General features: G+C 40.7%; 1 protein-coding gene across 3 annotated transcripts in view; it reads right to left on the reverse strand.

Moving 5' to 3' along the window:
• LOC132912030 (colorectal mutant cancer protein) overlaps positions 1 to 18,991 on the reverse strand; it is a 59,346-nt gene that overhangs the window by 39,429 nt on the left and 926 nt on the right. For 2 of the 3 annotated variants that reach the window (XM_060969123.1, XM_060969122.1), the window contains one exon: positions 550 to 779. In XM_060969123.1, coding sequence (XP_060825106.1) covers positions 550 to 779 — 230 coding nt within the window. Of the gene's footprint in view, positions 1 to 549; positions 780 to 5,792; positions 5,952 to 18,991 lie in introns of those variants that run through there. The other variant, XM_060969124.1, reaches the window with a different exon arrangement.

The following is an 18,991-nucleotide window of genomic DNA, read 5'->3' on the forward strand; positions in this document are numbered from 1 at the left end:
ACGCGTGTACTAATACTGGAAGTTTCGAATTATGAAACTTCTGTTTCCGTGGGTGCCTGCACTTTAAAGATTTGCTTCGTGATTAATGAAGTGATTCTTAAAAAGTATTAATTTTATCCTTATTTATAAAACCGACCAAATTAAATACAGAAGAAAGGAAAGTAGAAAGAATCGCGATACTGTCCACGTTTGATTGTCAAACTCACTTTTTTCGAAATCGAAGCTTCAAATGAAAAAATGTTCTTATTCTTCGACTTATTTTTGCACGCAGGATTACCACCTGTCCGGTTGTACCACGATTCTTGGCACACTCCGTATGAAGCAATATTGCACGTAAAACGAGATATAAATTCACATCAAAAAATTGCAGAATCCACGAAAATAAGAAAAGAATTCCATCGTTGCCCGATTAACGCTAAACGCATAAAACGATATAACCGTAATTATCTTTCTTTTATCTTTGAAATACCAACAACGAATATCTCTCAAATTTACTCTCTGCGAAAATGCCTGCCACTTACGAAAAGAACGAAAAAGGAAAGAGCTTACCGAGACTGTTGTCGCTGCTAGTCGGTAAGTATTCCGGCGTGTGCGTATGATGAGGACTAGTTCTGTGCTTGCCAGACCTGAGAGCCTCGATCTCCGGTCGAAGAGCCAAGCGACACCTGAGGAACTCTTGATAGGAAATGCGACCGTGCTCGTCCGCCCCCAATTCTCTCATTAACTCCTCCACCGAATTCTCCAGATTCAGTTCTCTGCATACCGTCAGCAGATCCTGACTGCAATTTCAAACAGAAAAGAATAGCCTTCGTTCGAGCTGTTCCAGACAATCGCAGAATTACATAATCGTCGCGTTTGCCAACCTTTCACGATCCCCCGCAGTTTAAATATAAAATACATTCTACTTCATAAATCACATGCTAATTTGTAACTGATTTTCTGACATTTGCCAATTTTAAAGAAAGAGTTAAATTCTTTGGTCGTGCAGGCATTGTCTCATCGAAGTTTTCAAGTATCGGTGGTTTAACACTAACCTTACCAGCTTTCAAACGACCGCTTTCAAAATTTCATCTAAAATCGTACATTCATTGTTATTTCTTCTGTTCGTCTATCTCTATGAAAATTCTTATAATTAACAAAAATCGAGAAATTGATTAATCAGATAGTATGAGAATTTACATCAAGATAAAGTCCTGCTAAGGTCAATGTTAACAAACGGGAGTGATTTAAAGAGGATCTGTACAAGGTCTAACATTTTTCGGATCGCAGAGCTTCGAGGAAAGACAAATTCAACTTTTACAGATGAATTATTCAATTACAAAAATAAATGATTATTTGTGTTATACGTATAGTTTGTGCGAGAGGGCTAAAAGTATAGCGAGTATACGTAGGTTGACTGTGGTAGGTCAGATGGTAAGTTAAGATACGATTTATCATTTATCATTATTATTTCAAGCTGTAGAGACAACGATGTAGAGATACAGTTCGATCTGCGAAGGTTAGACTTGTTCGAATTTCACTTATGGAGGCGATTTTGTAAAGATTTTCACAGTGGGGAAAATAAAAGAGAAGGAACAAAATTGTAGTATTATTTCAAACGAAGGATTCGTATTATAGTATTGTTACTATATCGATATTAAAATATTATTTCAAATTACAGAGACTCGAATTACCAAGGTTCGACTGTAATAGTATGATTACCAGATATCAACTTCATTCTATAATTACAATATTCATTGATGCCTGCTCTAAGTATACCAAGCGTCCGGAGACTTATGGACGACAGCATAAATCAGAGTAACTGTAAAAAATTCAAACGTCCCTGCGGCAATTCAAATTCCCTTCGATGCTCCCTTCTACTCGAGCAGTTTGTCATCCGCGGTTCTCATTAACGTCAAACCATTGACCCGACGGGGACGTGGTCTGAAGTCACCTGTTTTTCCAGGCGATCACACGTCTGGCGAAACGCGGCCACATAACTACGTTCCTACGTCCATGAATAATTTATTCCCTGAATAATTCATAGATCGAAGATGGTACTCTCCCGTAGTACTCGCTGGACGTTCGCGAGATTAAAGAAGCGTCGAGGCCGACGACGCAGAAACAACGGAGAAGGCATGAGGCTCGCGCCGCTAAGCTACTTAATTAAAATCGCCACGCTCATAAACCGTATTCAACGTCGCGTTCGCGGTGTCCGGATGTCTCTGCAATGGCGGGTCCCTCTTAATTTTCCTCGACAGCAGGATGGAGTATCATCGGTGAGGCTCGATTAAAACGTCACCGCGCTCGGCGAACGCTGGGGAATCACGCGGAAGACGGACATACAGGGGCGATCGATAACGGGGAATTAAAGATTCATCGGCTACACGGAGCAGACACGGACATTCGGAGAAAATCGTTAAAACCGACTCTCTGTCTCCTTTCTCCGTGAATGCTGACGTCTTTTGTTGCGATGCGAGGGAAAAGGCGTGGTCCGGATGCGATTTAACACTAGAGTTACTAACGCCCGAAGTATAAAACTTGTTTCAAAGGAATTAAAGTGCTGGGAATAGGACGAAGCTTAGAACGCAATAAAAAATATAAGCTTTCGTTTGTATATTTTAAAAAGACGAAGAATCATAAAAATCTATAAAATTTCCATGAAAATACGACTTGATCGGATCATCGGCACGCTGGTAGTTCTGGTATTAACGTGGAAGTGTTACACACAGATGAAAACCGAATTATTGGTCGTCGCGAATAAACGAATTATTAATGCGATTCCCTCGTACCTATAAATCTAAATGTGGGAAAATTACAATGAAAGTCACTGGAAATATGCACTTTAAACTATTTAATCATTTGGGGAAGATCAACTACACCCTCTGTTCCATTTAGATTATTTTATAATTTGCACGTTATTTTTGGAGCAACTGTAAATAAAAAAGTTGTTGGTTGCAAATCTTGAATAATAAAATTAATCACGGAATTACGCGATATGTTACGGTTTTCATATTAATAAATGAAAATTCTTCAGCGAAAAAGGTACTTTTACTTCGTTGTTCGCCCTCGCTGCCTAATGTAATAAATTCGAACAGCAATATGGATATCACAATGCAAATGTACTAATTCTCGACAGATCGAAAATAGGATTTCATATGATAGAATGCCACTCTTCATATTCAGCTTATTTTACATGTAGATTCATCCCCTTTCATGTTCTAGTAATAATTCCAAAATCTTTTATATTCTGTCGTTTTGAGGCACAGTATGAGATAACTTCGCCGTTAAAGTATTCACTGAGATATGACTTTCCCCAATAATATCTTGTAAATTATTTCTCTCTTCCAGATCTACCTCAAAAATACCATAGTATTCACGATTCGCAGAAAGAAGGGAACTCGATGGGACGAACAAGGGGTGGCGACGAAAACTTTCTCGCAGAAACTTTTCCCTCGTCCCTCCACGGAACTTTTCGCTATTCTTTTCTTTTTTGGGACGTACGGCGGGTACGAGAAGCGCCGTGAAATAAGATACCGATCGAATAACGCGAGTTCATCTAATTCCACGTGCCTCTATGTTTGCCCAAGCACGTGTAAAACGCGAACACGTGCATCGTGGAAGGAATCGCATCGGTCTGCAAACTGCAGAAGCGTTATTATTTCCGTGACAGCCACACCTTGCACTCTCCTATTCAGCACGTAGCGTATAGCACACAATTTTAATCAACTTTCGTTCAATGGAAAGTCTTGCGGGAAAAGGAAGAAAAGAATCTGCAGAAGGTTTCACACTCGATCGTATTCATGGCAGAATGGACGTTGAAGCCAGAGACGAGCGAAATTGCAATCAAAAGGATGACGAAACAAAAAAGGGAAAGAGCGTCGACACGGAGATCCGGTCGTGATTAACGGGACGCAATCAATGCGTAAGCATTATGTAATTCACGTGAAGCCAGGCGAACGTTTGAGTGCCATTCAGTACCTTGCCGCCTCTTCAAACCATTGAACCGATTTCCTCGAGGTACCCGCGAGACGCTACTCAAGTCGGAGACACCGTGAAAAAGAAGCGAGAGAGCGCGTAGACGCAAGTAGCACACTCGAGATCTTCCGAGCCAACAAGCATCCGCGTGTACAGTAGTGTACACTGTATACATTGTACGATGTACAGTCAGAATGGAGACGGTTCAAGACTCCTCGTTCTTACAACTTCGTAAAAACGGATTTGGGTTAACAGCGAAAACCTGTTATGTGTTTGGCTTAATAGCTTAACTGGCCAAACTCGAATACAATCGTAAAATTGTTCTAAGTGAAAGCAGTGGACTCTGGGATTTTACGTTTCTGAGACATCTATGATCTCTTTACGACCCACCTACTCGTACTAGTTTCTCTGAATATTTTAAGCATCGTCTCCAAGTGTCGATCCACAGCTGGAAACTCTCGTTCGATTCTAGAGCTTAATGGCTCGTCAGCCATTCCATACTATTTGGGTTCGTCCTGTTGCATCCGTAACTTGTAACCGCCGCCTACGACGTAATTTCGTAAAAACGAATTGATCTGTGGCTAATTTCAGGAACAGTAGGCGTTATTGTTTGTAATTGAAATTAGCCAAATGGCAAGCTGATAATCGACATGGTCAGTGTCTTTGGTATTCTTGTTTCGCAAGAGTCAGATGATCTCCAACCTTGCACGGACCGAGTTCAGCTTTTTATCGCGAAAGGGCAGCGACTGTTGATACTTGCGAGGCTATCTTCGCTGCAAGTTTAATTACATGTATAAAATAACTGCAAGTAACGTCGATCGAAGCAGACGTCTCTGAATTCTCTGAAATACATGTAGATCGTGAGATGGGTACGAGATACGCGTTCAGAACTGAAATAGGGCCACATACGCAATATGTTATCCATTTATACAATAAAGTAGTTGGATGTCGATCATTTGTTTCCTAGTTAAGAAATAGAGAAAGAGAGAGGCTGACAGACTAACACAAGAGACTGATAATGAGCGATACTGTATCTTTCGTATGAATGGAACGATTGGTCGCTATGTTTCGTCCGTTGCTTTCACACGCAATACACGTATCTTCGTATACCATTCTCATTTCTACGTATTGTAAAATTATGATTGAGATGCGTATTCATTCGTGGTAGTTCGCGTTGAATGGATTTCGTAAAGCAAATGCTGCAAATACTATTTACAGAGAAGGTATTTTATCCTCTCGAATGTACACAAAATGGGTTACTCTTACTTTCGATTCTAGACGTTTATTATTTCAAGTAGACAAAAATGGCATTCTTCAAGGACTAGCCTAGATGGAGCTAAGTATGTGGAAGTGTTCGTTGACATTAAATGAAAACGAGCATTCGTTATACGAATATTGCGATACGCGTATCGCCATGAGAAATAGCCAAACTATTTTCCCATCTTCTCTCATCCTTTCGTTTTTTAACATTATGATTATAAGAGAGAATTCCAAGGACCTGTTTAATATCTTGTTTGGATGCTACTTCCTCTTATACTCGCTTCTACGTATAATCTTATAAGTTTCAAGAAATTCAAGTATTTATAGCGTTATGATAGAATATCTTTCTCTTTTAACATGAAAACCTTCTTATTTCTAACACACGCATAATCTTCTGTAAAGTACGTAAGTTGCTATATTTACGTTTATACAACTTTTACCCATTATTCTACTGTTTGCCTTTGCTAGGTAAAACAATTTATTCAGATTACTCGTACTACGCGTATGTTTCTTCAACACGAGAACGAAATTTGCACGTAATTCGAGTAATTCGTTCGGCAAAGTGAGATACGTACCACCTCGACATCTTCCTTTTGAGTTTCCTAAGGGATAGCCTCTCCAACGTTCTAGATTCCCAGGTCTTCAACGACTCCATCATCCCCGTGATCGGGCGTGGGCCGCGATCTCGACCGATGACACGCGCAATCGGACACGGTTTGAAGGTCTGGTCGAAGCGATGCAACGAGTGCCACTGCACGCGGGTCGTGCTGCATCGCGGTTCCACCGGCAAAGAGGAGGGAAAAAAAGAGCCGGAGAAAGAGAGACGCGATTGCTCGCGAGCGTGAAACGAACGCGACTTAATCCACCGCGATGCGTGTCACTCGATGTCCCGTGTGCGGTTTTACGGCTGACACGCGGCTTTATTTTAAACACACTCTCGCATACCTCGTTTCACCTGCCCGCCTGGCTCGTAGTCAACTGCTCGACGCTTCATTAGCAAAACTGTGGCTAGTGTCGATCGAGAGATCATCCAGAAACGTATATCGTAACAAATAGCGATCTTACGATGTTGTTAGTTTGTGAAGAGAGTCGTTCAGGAGTCGGAAGCTGTACATCGATGATAAAGAGTGGTAGAAAAGTAGAGTTGCTGGTTTTAACAGGGAACTTTGAGATTTTTCTCTTCAGTCAGATAACAAGGAGAATATTTCATCGAGATATGAGAAGAAAAATAGGTTAAGTATAATTTTTGAAACAGAATATGTTGCTATACTGTGTAATATACCACCATTGTATTTATTAAGATATAGAAGCGTACTTTACTCGAATTAGGTCAAACGTAATATTTGAAATACGATATGTTACAGCGGCTACAAAAGGTATTAATTATAGGATTTATAATATAGAATTTATTGCTAATTAACAGCGAGATCCACGTATAAATAAATACTTTTATAAGTATGAAATGAAATATAAATATGAAATGTAAAAGCTGATGTAAAGAATAATCTCCGCGATATCAGATAAATTATAAAATCCTAGCAGTTTTCCTAAAAGTTACCTTGAGCCGTGTTATTCCACTAGTTCTAAAAGGGTCAAGGAAACAGATGAGATGGCCGTTAGAGAAGACAAAGAGTCAGGTTAGAAAAGCAAACAGTGTTCGATGCATGGCGGAGTGCAACGAACGAGGCTGCACAGTAGAAGCGTCTTGAGTCATTGACACCGCGTGCGTTTTCTCTCCGTGCATTGTCTTCAAAACTGGAAACGAATCTACCAAACAGCCCGCGTAATTTTCAGTTCGCACCATTGTGCATCCGGCGCAGTGACTCTGGACGAAGAAAGTAGTCGTAACTCGTAATCAGGAAACGCGGTTATTGTGAAACAATCGGATGTACGGAGAGAGAGAAAGAGAGAGAGAAGCGCGGATTCACTCTTCATACGCGATGTCGTTTTCGTTGCACAACAACCGGGCATCCAACATGGCAGATGAAAGTTACATGATTGATTTTTATCCTGATAAGGCTTATGTATATCAGCACAGCTTATGTATATCAGGCTATAGCAACCACGAATAATATAGCGAGGTTCTTAATCGAAGCATCGAGTATTCAAAACTATATGCGAGCACTACTTTTTTCGATAAAATACGTAGATTAGACGTCGATGGTTAATTAGGTCTACCGAAAAATTTAGACTAACATCTAAATCAAAGTAAAATTCATCGTAAAGGATCATTCTTATACTGTGGTTGTAAACGTGGTTACAATCCATTGCCACCTTTTTCGTAATTTTATATCGCATCTATAAAATTGTCAGTTCTCTCGTTGCAACAAATTCATGCCGATACAAGGTTCATTGTCCTTTTTTAACAGACATGTAATAGTATTGTATATAATGTATATAACGACGAGCTAATCTCAACTAATCGTACATCAAGAAGATAAGACGGTTTACGATGATTAAATATTGTTTGTTGAAAAACGTAACGCAACTAGACTCTTATTACCTCAATAAAGCAAAGATAAAGGAACAATACTTTATATATATATAGCTGAATTTGAAAAAAGAAACTGTTATCAAGTGAGATCGTCAAATAGACGTGAACTGCGCACGACAGATAGCGTGTAGATATATCATAAGCAGCGGATTAACATCAAGCCGTATTATTTCGAGTCATCGATTTTTGTTTCTCGAGTCGGCTCACTCCGGGACTGGCTTGATAGGGAAAAAATTTCCGTAAGCAAAAGAGACGAGATAGTCAGTTCGGTTATGAAGCTCACCGGATGACCAAAAGAAAAACGAGTCTCTGAACAGGGTACACGGCGTGATTGGCCGAAAATCCAATTTCCAGCTTCGTCCCAGAGCACGTGTGATGTCGTTAAGAGCTCGTCGACCCTGTTACCGTCTCATCCCGTGACTGCCGAATCACTATTTTTATTTCGAAGGTTTAACAGCCATCAGGAGGCTGTTACATCGCAAGGTGGACAAGAAAGATGCTAAATTAAATCTTCCCACCTAGACTGGCTATATGGATTTCCTTATTTTATCAACCGGGAATGGCGAAACACGGAAAGAAGGAAAGAAAAAAAAATGCAAGAAAAAGTGAGAAGAGTACGACGAGGGAAACAACCTGGAGGCTGCGAGTAAAAAGGGATTGAAGAGCGGCGAACGGGAGAATGTTTTGCCTTTGCAGAGCGTTTCCACGGGTGAAATGATTTCCATAATGCGGCGCACTCACGATGAACAACGAACGAACCCCATCTCACCAGGCAAAAGTGGACGTCTCGGAGCCGACGTTACACCGTTCGCCAACGCGACGAGCAACTCGTTACAAGCTCGTAGTTTCGCGTGCACGCGGAGTCCCCTTTGTATCGGAAAGCTCTCCTCCGTCGGGTGAATGTCATCGTGGGCTGGGGCTTACAAAAGCAACGCAGAATGCAGCTACCGGCCCAATAAGTGTCGTCTCATTGTTGAACCGCGTGAAACCGATGCCGAGCCCTTTCCAGAGAATCGTTCTGCCATGAATGCGGGACTGCGAATGATCTCTTTTCCCAGATGTTACGTGATTAAGCGTTTTGCAGTGCTTCTACGACATCCTAATTTTATAAATGTCGGATCAAGAGTTAAATTTAGTTCGATTAATAAATTAAAGTTCGATTTAAATTGGAATTTGTAACAGGGTGATACATATAACGTAAAGTATTAGAATAAAGTTAAGTTATCTTTGGTTATTATCATTGCGGATATTTATGCAAATTCACGCTTCTACGAATATAATTAGAAAGATGCGACGTGGGTAGAAAATTGTGTTACGTGTTACATATTGTACTAGAATTGGGATATTTTATATATTACGCGTACTCTGTACACATTTTCACCTTCAAATTTCTCATAAATGCTGAAAACCCGCAGTTAATTAACCATCTCTGTGATAAAGATAACAATGTGAATATCACAGGGGAAAATCTTCGGGTAGAAGAAGGATGATAATTACGATCTCCAACAAAATCTTGGAAAGTAAATATTCTTTGATAATGATCATCGTGAAAGAAGAAAGATCTTCGATAAAGATATAACCAGAAAGAGAGTAAGAAGAAGAGAAGAAGAATTCTTTCCACTTCAAAAGTTCACTTTCCGTCGATTTTACATATCTCTGTATAAAAACGAGGGACCAATCAGTCGCATGGAGAGAGCCACACGCTCATCCATATTCCAGATAGGAGTTTCAAGAACAGAGTTTATTCTCAACTATCGAACGTGCTTCCCTTGACCTCGCTGAGTCGAGGCCGCACTGGCAGGTCGAGGTTACACGCGCCCAGAGGGGAAGAGGCTAGAATGAGCCGCGGAAATGCCGAAAAACTGAGCAAATAACGAGGAAAGGGTTGCTGCCAGCTGATGAAAAGCGACACGGGTATTCGATGTTAAGCGCGTTCCGCTCTATTTCGTCCGTACACGCCCTTGAAGAGGGCACGCCGTGCATAAAAGGGCTCGCGTCTCCTTCAGGCAATCCCTTTTCAGTTGCTCCGCTGTTCCCGCTGGATACGCTGGAATAGGTCCACCATTAAAAACAAAAAAGGCCCAAGGCAGAAGAGGGAAAAGGTGAGCGAGAGGTGGCGTAGCTTCCGCCACGTGAAAGGGAGGAACGTGGAGAAACGAAACATTACCTAATGCCGTGTTTTCACTGCGAGAACATCGCGCGTTTCGCGCACCCCAACGCCAGCAGCGTACCCGTCCGTCTGTCCTTTGTCGCCCGTTATCCATTGCGTTATCTCCTTCCCTTTCCAGTCTATATTTTTGTTCGCCAAGCTTTCGAGGGGTTTCGATTTCCGTGTAATCAACGACGAATCGAGAGATAGACAGATAGAGAAACAGAGAAAGAGAGGGAGAGAGAGACGGAGTGGTTACGCGTTCGATGAAGAGCTTCAGACATGGGAGCCGGGGTTAATTGTTAGCTCGTCGGCCAATGTTGCGTACGTTCCCGATCGTTAACGGCGTGAAACGCTCCGCTTCGACACTCGACTCTGCTGTAACGACTCGACGATCGTCGACACCCGTTCGATGGACTTTTAACTCAACGATGAATACTTTACCGCGAGCTCAAAAGAGTTCGCTTCGACGCCTACCGCCGTGCAGTGAAACTTCACTGGATCACACGGAGCTTCGATAGGTTCTCTTATCGATTCATTCTCGTCGCGAATAACTTTTCGAATTAAAAATCCAACACTTCGAACTTGAACGACGCGACAAAGAAACCTTTAAACGCGAATGCTTCGTCTAATCAACGACTGTGCCAATTTCCGCAAGGTTCGTTGGTCTCTCTGGCCAACATCGATCATCGTTAAGAGTCTCGCCCGGATGAGAAACAGCGTGCGGACAGCCCGGCCAATTTTCGTTTCATTTTTTTCTCCGGTCGTTCGTCATGGAACAGGCAATCTTTTTCCGCGTGGAAAACTACAATACGTTCATCGTGAAGCCACGAAGCTGTAGACGAAACGCACGTGGCAGCAGTTGGTACGTGAAGTGGTGCACGAGGGAGAAATGTAAATAACGATAACTGGATTGCGTGGGCTTTTGGAATTTATCGCGAGAAAATCGAACCCGGTAACGAAATTACGAGAACCGACCATGAGACAGGGGAAAAATGGAGAATGAACCGAGAGTGCGACACGTAATTAAGCAAACGGGGAAAGGCTGGCCATGCGGGAATTCGATAATTATCAAATGGCCAATTAAAATACGGAATTTTCGAGCTTTTTGATGACCCACCCGGAGGGTAGCGTATAAAGAATTTTAGTGAATGTCATGACCAATTTCAACTCTTTTATGAAATTTCTATGAAACCATAGACAGTATCCAGTTACATTTAATTTATGTTCTTTAATATTTCGGCTGTTCTAGATCTTTGCGATATTTTTTGTCAATATATTTCATGAGTACAAATAAAAGAAAGATGTTATATAAACATAGCTGTGATTTTTTCGCAACACGCATTCCGAAGGAAAAGAAGAGTAAAAATATATTTTTCTTCTAAAATAAACGGATTGATGAAATTGCTTAACATCTGTTTTTGTACGAAATTCATTGTGATTTGTGTTTCCTCTAACAAAAATCAATCCATTTTTCGTATCGATATTTGTTTGATGTACCTTTTTCCGGAATAAAATACGAGTATACATGAGAGTTTAGTAATATGGAATCGAACGATATTGCAGATTGAACTCAATAAATGTAACGGTATCTACTATTATTTGTTAACGCATAATATATATTTTATAACAGTCTGCTGCACAAATAAAAAAGCTATTACGCATATTGTTGATATTTTATTTCATAACTGCAATATCAAAAAATAAAATAACGTAGATTAATTGAAAAAAATATTACAATAAAATGTTACATATTATTCCCTTGATATTTCATATTTTTGTTATAATACTTTAATCAATGTTTGTATAACATACGTTTTGCCCATGAAATATATTAACACGAAGCTTGGTTGATTAAGTCCGGTACATCCTATATAGGAAACAATTTGAATGAAAAATATTTTTGTATGAAAAAATGTTTGTTAAAATTAATAATTCTGCGCCGTTAGCTGATCTACTTCTTGGGGATGGAAATCACTGGCCTTGGTATTGGTATCCAATGCATGGAATTCCTACGGAACGGATTTCTCCATGGATTTACATGGCAGGTTGCGTGCAGAGGTTCGGGCAGGTCAAGAATATCCCTACAGGTGGAGAACGGATGAATAGTCGAAGCCGACCGCAAGGATCCACACGCGCGTACTGCGTGGTTAATCGAGTGTCAAGGGTCGAGAGGATCTTTAAATTATAGTAACGAAAGGGCCAGTCATTTTTGTCCATTCGTCTTGGACGTTTACGAGCGTTGCACGATACGCTAGAAAGCGGAAGAACATGCTTGTGGAAGAGGAATCTGCTAGTGATTTCCAGCTTCGTAAATCAACCACGAAGATACCATCTAGTGCTTAATTATCACCTTGAAAGTGTCGAGCAAAGTTTTCCACTTGGATTAAAATTCCAATGGAACAGGGATAGGGTTCTTGTATTGTTGATTGATGTATGCAGTTTCATTGTATTTTCAAATATTCTAATACGAGAAGTGCACCAAGATGGACCTCTATTTCTCATCGAATACTTAAATCAATTGAAGGGAGAATTCTAATCAAGATGCAAACACTATTCTTCTTGTTACAGTTTCAGTCATTTGAGACATCGTTAAAATAAATAGATTTTATTCTTTTTATACGTTTATTCGAACAATGGAAATAAGAAATAATAAAAAAAATTATGAAAAATATGTTTCCACATCGAGGAACTAATTTTATCTTTAATATCAAGAAAGTGATACGTAAGAAACGATTTTGGCATTCGATTCTGATACCTTTCCTCTGTTCGTTTACCAGGATGCGATAGACAGAAAATGCAAAAGAGACTCAGGTTAGAGCCACCTTCTTCGAGAGTGATATTTTCGAAAGGAGATGTGCAAACGTAGCCGAATTCACGAAGCAAGGGCAAAATAATCGAGACAGTGAAATGAAAGGAGGGTTTGAGACGAAGTGAGTCACTTGCCATAAAACACGATCACCCTTCGCGTAACCCTAGGGTACCGTAGATGTTTCGACAATATCCTAGGGCCTAGGGTAGCGAATACCAACCGCGACCCGTAAACATTTTATCCTGTATCGTTCGAAACTCTTTGAAGGGAGTGGCTTCCTTCGCTGTGCTTTACGACAGTTCGAGGATGGAAAATTATCGAAAGTTTGCATCGCAGTAAACTCGAAGGCGATCGATAGATTCTATATACACTCCACGTACAGTGGCTCACGAGAATACAAAACTCTTTGAAATTGTGTTAGAACTATAAAGTGACCGTAACAATAAATGTTCAAAACCGAATCTAGAAATGTATTTACATAAAAGTCACAAGATATTTATTGCAAACGTATATTTAGCGAAAAATTAGTATTAGTGCCATAGATGGTCTCGCTACGTATTGTAGCTTATTAACATAGCGAGTAGTTGACTCTTGAAATAAATAATAATTAATAATTTGGTGGTCTCTACGAAATGTACGCTTCCAACAAATATCTTACAACTTCTATATACATTTTCAAATCCGTTTCAAATTCTATCGACATAATCGCGATAGTCGTGTCTCTACAATACCAACGAGATTTCAAAATGTTTTGTACGACGTATCCATAAAAAGTTTGCGAGAATGTTTGGATACTTTCGTAAACCACTCTATACGTACACAGAACTTTCTGCAAGGAAGAAATGCACTGCTCGACTTCTGCATGAACTACATGGATACACAGAGCAGTCTGATAAATGTCCACTATCTTTCACTGATCGACAGTGTAAATTCCGAGCTACTTCGAGAAATTGGAACGTCTTGGAATGAGAAACGAACGTTGTAGAATTCGGAAACTTTGATGGAAACGCGGCTCGATAACTGAGCAACAGGGCAAGACTCGAGCGTTTGATGGCAAAGTACGTAATTGGTCCTTCGACAGTGAGAAGGTCTAACACTGAAATCAATAAGATGTTGGTATTTGAACTTTCGCAAAAGCAACCGCGTTCAAACTGTGATAGACTGTGGTAAAGGCGAGCCATGATTATAGCAACGAAACCGAGCAATGCTCGAGTGATTTGAAAAGCAAAAAGAAAAAGAAAAGAGACCAATTCCATCCAATGGTTCTCGTCCGATTACTGCATAAACGACGTCTGACGTGACTCGGTGATTATTCGATTTAAAATCCATTGTAAACAATGGCTGCCATAAACCGACTAGTCACGCGAGCAAATATCGCGATCTCCCGTTGCGTACCACCTTTCATTACTTAATCGCTCGTTTGCCTTTCCATCTCGCAGACTTCGACCAGACTTCGTTTTTCGATAACGAGATTCACCCCCTTCATTCAGACGGTCCTCTTCTTCTAAGCCGATTTCGCCCCGGATCGTTTGATCTTAGACTTGACTATGGCATACTCGTGTACCAAACAAGGCACATTTACGCGAAACTGCTTTCCTACCAGACGTCCAAAGGAACTGCGTAAGGTACAGAATGAAGGTAGGGTTAACCCTAGAAAGACGGAGCTTTCAAGCATTATGTGAACGACGAAGGGAGAGCTGATTTCGGTCAAAAATATCCTTTAAAAGCAAGCGTTTTAACGAACACACGTTAAACCTGCTTCGATTTGTGAACTTTTACGTTTCAATTTTGCTTTCATTTTAGCAAAGAAAACAGATTTCTAACATTCGAAGAGAATGTTTAACGTAAAGGTAAAAGCAGGAAACGTGCATATCAATAACAGTTTTTTCATATCTTGCTCAGAGTCGACACATTTCTTAATATTAGGAAAATGCACTGGCAATACTTCGCGATATCTGTCCAATCAGGACTAGTAATAAAAACGATCCTTTCCTGTGTTTGCCTTTTTCCAGCAAAGAATTCCTTCCTTTTAATCATTTCAGGATTCAAGTTCGATGTAAGAGGAAGAGAAGAGGCGATTGCGAGCTACATAGGAGCGAAGCAGAAAAATAAAGATAAGGGAGGAAAGGGTGGATTTATTGGGCCGAGAGGACGAGCCCTAAGAATATAAAGTAATGACAACTGTAAAAGACAATTATGTCGGAGTAACGATAGACGTTCCAAGTAACAGAGAGGAGGCGGAAACAGAGTGAAGTTAAGGGAGAAGAAAACGAGAGACGAGCTAATAGAGAAGACAGGAGTAGAACGCAGAGAAAAGAAAAAGGAGAAGACAAGGGAAAAGCTGTGGAAAATGGGTGGAAGAAAGGAAAGGAGAAAATGAGAAGAGAGTCGAGTAAGGATAAAGTGCGAGAGAAAGGGGTGAAAAAGGAAGTCGAAGGTGGAAGGGAGAAGGGGCAAGACGCACAGGCAAGTCACGCAAGTATGCACTTGAGCGTTCGGTTTCGTTCGCAATCTCGTGGGCATGCATTCGGCTGGATGCACACCAAGTAGTGCACGAGTTTCGAAAGGGGAGTCCGGTGCTCGGAGATACGGAAGCTTACAAAGCCAACGAGACGTAGCAGGGTGCCTGGGACACACGAATCTCGCCAGGCTAGGGTTAACGAGGCTGTGGAGAACGGACAATAATGAATCTCGAAAAGCAAAGGAAATATTGCTCTCTTGAATTTCGACTAATGGTGGCAGTCGTGTCTCTCCCTCTCTTCAACTTCATTCCTGTTTAAGTAGAGTTTAGTATTGTTGCGGCGCATTAAAGAAACAGTCCTTCGGATCGTGTGCGAGGTACGTACGAAGCAAAGAATGTTTAGTGTGTTCCGTGCCATAGAAACGAATTTAACCTGAAGCACCCTTCAGTCTGGAGAGTCCGCGGGCTTAATTAAGTCACGTGTGCTTGCGTGGGATGAGTGAGAATCAGAGAAAATTGAGCTACAAAGGGCAGCCGAGAGCTTCCTCAATTTAAGGAAAAACCTTTGATGATTCGGTAAATCGACTATGCTCTATAACGTTTCCTTCTGCTCCGCTAGTAACGGCTAACTTTCCAATTTTCCTTGGCTATTTTCGTTCTTTCTTCCAGTCGGACAGACGTCGAGTTCTTGATTATATTTCAAGAGCTATGGCAATACTATATCGTCGATAACAATAAATCGCTTGTGCTGTTTTTGAAAATACAAGAAATTTTACTTTTACGCGACTACATTGTGCTGAATCGAGTTTCATATGAATTTTCATTAATTTCAATTACTACGCCTCGAATTAATTTTGCATGGAAAGTATTCAGTTAGTTCGCTAAGCTGTCAGTCTACCCGCTTATGCTTTTACGCCACAAGTAACACGAAGGTACGGAATACATTAACAGCAGATTACGTTCCACCAAGATACCACGAAGAATTGAAAGTAGTGGAGAATATTGATTCCACCTCTCCGACGTACGCTCATTTTCACTTGCAATCTCGTGGCGCGGAATTTTCTGCAACTCGACGCGCGGAATAATCTCGCGAGTTATCGATCCGTGAAACTGATTCGCCGAAATAAAAAGAAAAGGAAGAAGAGAAAGCGGAGAAGAAAATCGTGAAGGCGGGAAAAGAACGAAGGCTCAGGAAATTCGTATTCCTATTGCCTATTTCTACGATATATCAACGCAGAAAGGGGAAACGGTAATCGCGAGGTAAGACAAGGGGGAAACGTTCCGGGGGAGCATTTAGAAGTAGTACAAGTCGAAGGGTGAGAAGCTCTTCGAGAACGAGAGAGCGATCTCTCCGAGGGTAGAGCACGGGAATGGCGAGTTTTACACACAGAGAAACGCGAAAACGTTCCACTCTTTCCACCTTCCTTCTCCGTCTCTTCTTTTTTCCTTTCCTTTCCTCTTCTTCTATTTCCATCTCGGTTCCACCAGGTCGACTCTCGGTCCCGAGCCCCTCGAATTACAGAAAGCCTTTATTATCGACGCATAGAACGCTCGCTCTGTCTGTGCATACAACGGAAATTGCCTGAGAACGCTCGAATATCATCTTCGCGACGGAGAGTTTAATTGGCTAAAGTCACTTCTGCCCCTCGACAACAGCTGACACGGCAAAGATATGAAAATCGACCGCTCGAAAATAAATGCTTTTTATATTTCATCTTCTCTTTGTTATTTGGTCTTCTTGCACGCTGATTTTTGAGGCTATTATCAAGAGGTGGCGATACACGAAGCGCAGTCGCGATAACGATCGAAAACGTTCCGATGAATTATAGTTGCTTAACGAATTAATTCCGCTGGTAATAATTATTGATAGCAAAGAAACCGATGGAGAGGAGGAGGAGCTTTTTAACTGCAGGAGATACAGGTGTACAATTAAAAACAATCGAGGAACTTGTTGCGAACGCATATCGAGGGTCATATCTACGAGATACCATCGGCCGATCGAGCTCGATAAATCTTTCGCGACGCCAATGCACGCCGCTACAAAGCAACGATGCTAACGAGAAGTTGCAATTCGTTCAAAACGCAACAAATAATTGCCAACTTTATCCATGAGCATTTGTGCTTATACCTATATGGTAAATTCTTTTAATAGTAGCAAATAAAAACTTACATTTTAGTACTTCCCGCCAGAATGCATCATGGCGCGAATCTACCTGCAATTAGTTACGACGACAATGGTCTTTTGTTCGGTTGCACGATGCGTGTTACTTTCTTTCCGTACTTCACACGATTTTTACGAAGATATTTGTGCTTATCTACTTTTTTAGCAACTCTGTTCTGAGGTGTGAATAGTTACACGATCGCTCGATTTATGAGAATAAAAAAAAGACGTGGCAAAAATGGAAACGTGAAAGACGAGAATAAGAGGGCACTTCCGGTGGCGCAAGAAATATCAATAGTCTTGAAACGTGGATGTTTTTGTAAGAGCCTATACAAACGCGTCTGCCACGCCACGCATCGCTTGCGTCGAGATAATAAACTAATCGTTCTATTTATTTTATTTTTAAACTCACGATGGAATTATTGCTACTTGCAACATGAGATTATCTTTAGCATACAATAAGTATTAAACGATGGTTCCACTGAACACTGAAGCTTATTAATAGAATAGTTTTGCGATCTTTGCGAAATGGTACAAGAAACTAAAGTATTCATACAGTACAGAAATATAGAAATATAAATCATTTTCTATATTATTTGACATATTAAAATATACCTATCTAACTATATACTACATATAGTGCTACAGGAATAAATATACACAAGTTAAACAAAAGTTAATTACATCTATAACTGCAGCAATCTGTATATTATACGCTTACATACGTTTCAATATAAAATATTTAATGATACAGAAAATATTCCAACTGTTCGAATACTTTGTGTTTACTGTATACACTTGCACTAAATATCTTACAATTTCTATATACCAAGTCTAATGAAATTTCAAAATGTTTCATGCAACACACATAATATATTAATAAAAAATATCTACAAGTGTTCGAGTACCTTCGTCAATGATTGTACATAACCACGAACGTATACATAGTATCGTACAATTGTAACGTATAGTATCGTGCAATTGTATCGCGAACGAAACGAAACTTCTGGAACGAAGTTTCTAACCAGACCAGGGTTTGGCTTTTGTCGCGAACACGAACGGATCCGTGCTTTGACGGAGAAACTCGCTCGCTTTGGCTGGAAAAGAATGCGAATCGCAGGGGTGGTAGTCGGGATCCGAGCGAGGAATTGACGGCTAATTTTCGCTAAAAAGCGTTGAATAGTGGTAGGTCGCAGCGGGAGCAGGGCTTCGAAGAATGGAGGAACACCGGAATGGGGAGAAACGGAAGGAACAGAGGGAAATAGGGAAACGGTTGAATATCGGGGAAACGGTTATGCGTTTAATGAAAAACCGTGTGGCTGCATCGCGTGCACGTTCCCCTGTACTCGCATTATCTTACAAGTTTATTCATCCGGCGGTAGCGAAGAAAACAGTACGCGTTCCCGGTTTAATTCGCAGTATCGCGGCCGCGTTGCATTCAGATTGGCTAATTAATCAAGCTAATAATTAAAAACGTGTGCGTGCCGCGCGCGCCCGAGTCACCCGCCAACTTTTCTATTCGTGTTTGCCAACGAATTGTTTCACGTGGTCCCATAATTCCTACAGTGATCATTTTGTTCTGAAAACTATTATACTTGAATCCTATTCTCGTTGAACAACTTTATTTTCAAACTGTACTGTATGTAGCTTTAAATATGTCTCCAAAGTATCGGTATGTGATAAAGTTTAGGAATGTT

Source organism: Bombus pascuorum, chromosome 11 (genome assembly GCF_905332965.1).
Source record: "Bombus pascuorum chromosome 11, iyBomPasc1.1, whole genome shotgun sequence".
NCBI classification, from domain to species: Eukaryota; Metazoa; Arthropoda; class Insecta; order Hymenoptera; family Apidae; genus Bombus; species Bombus pascuorum.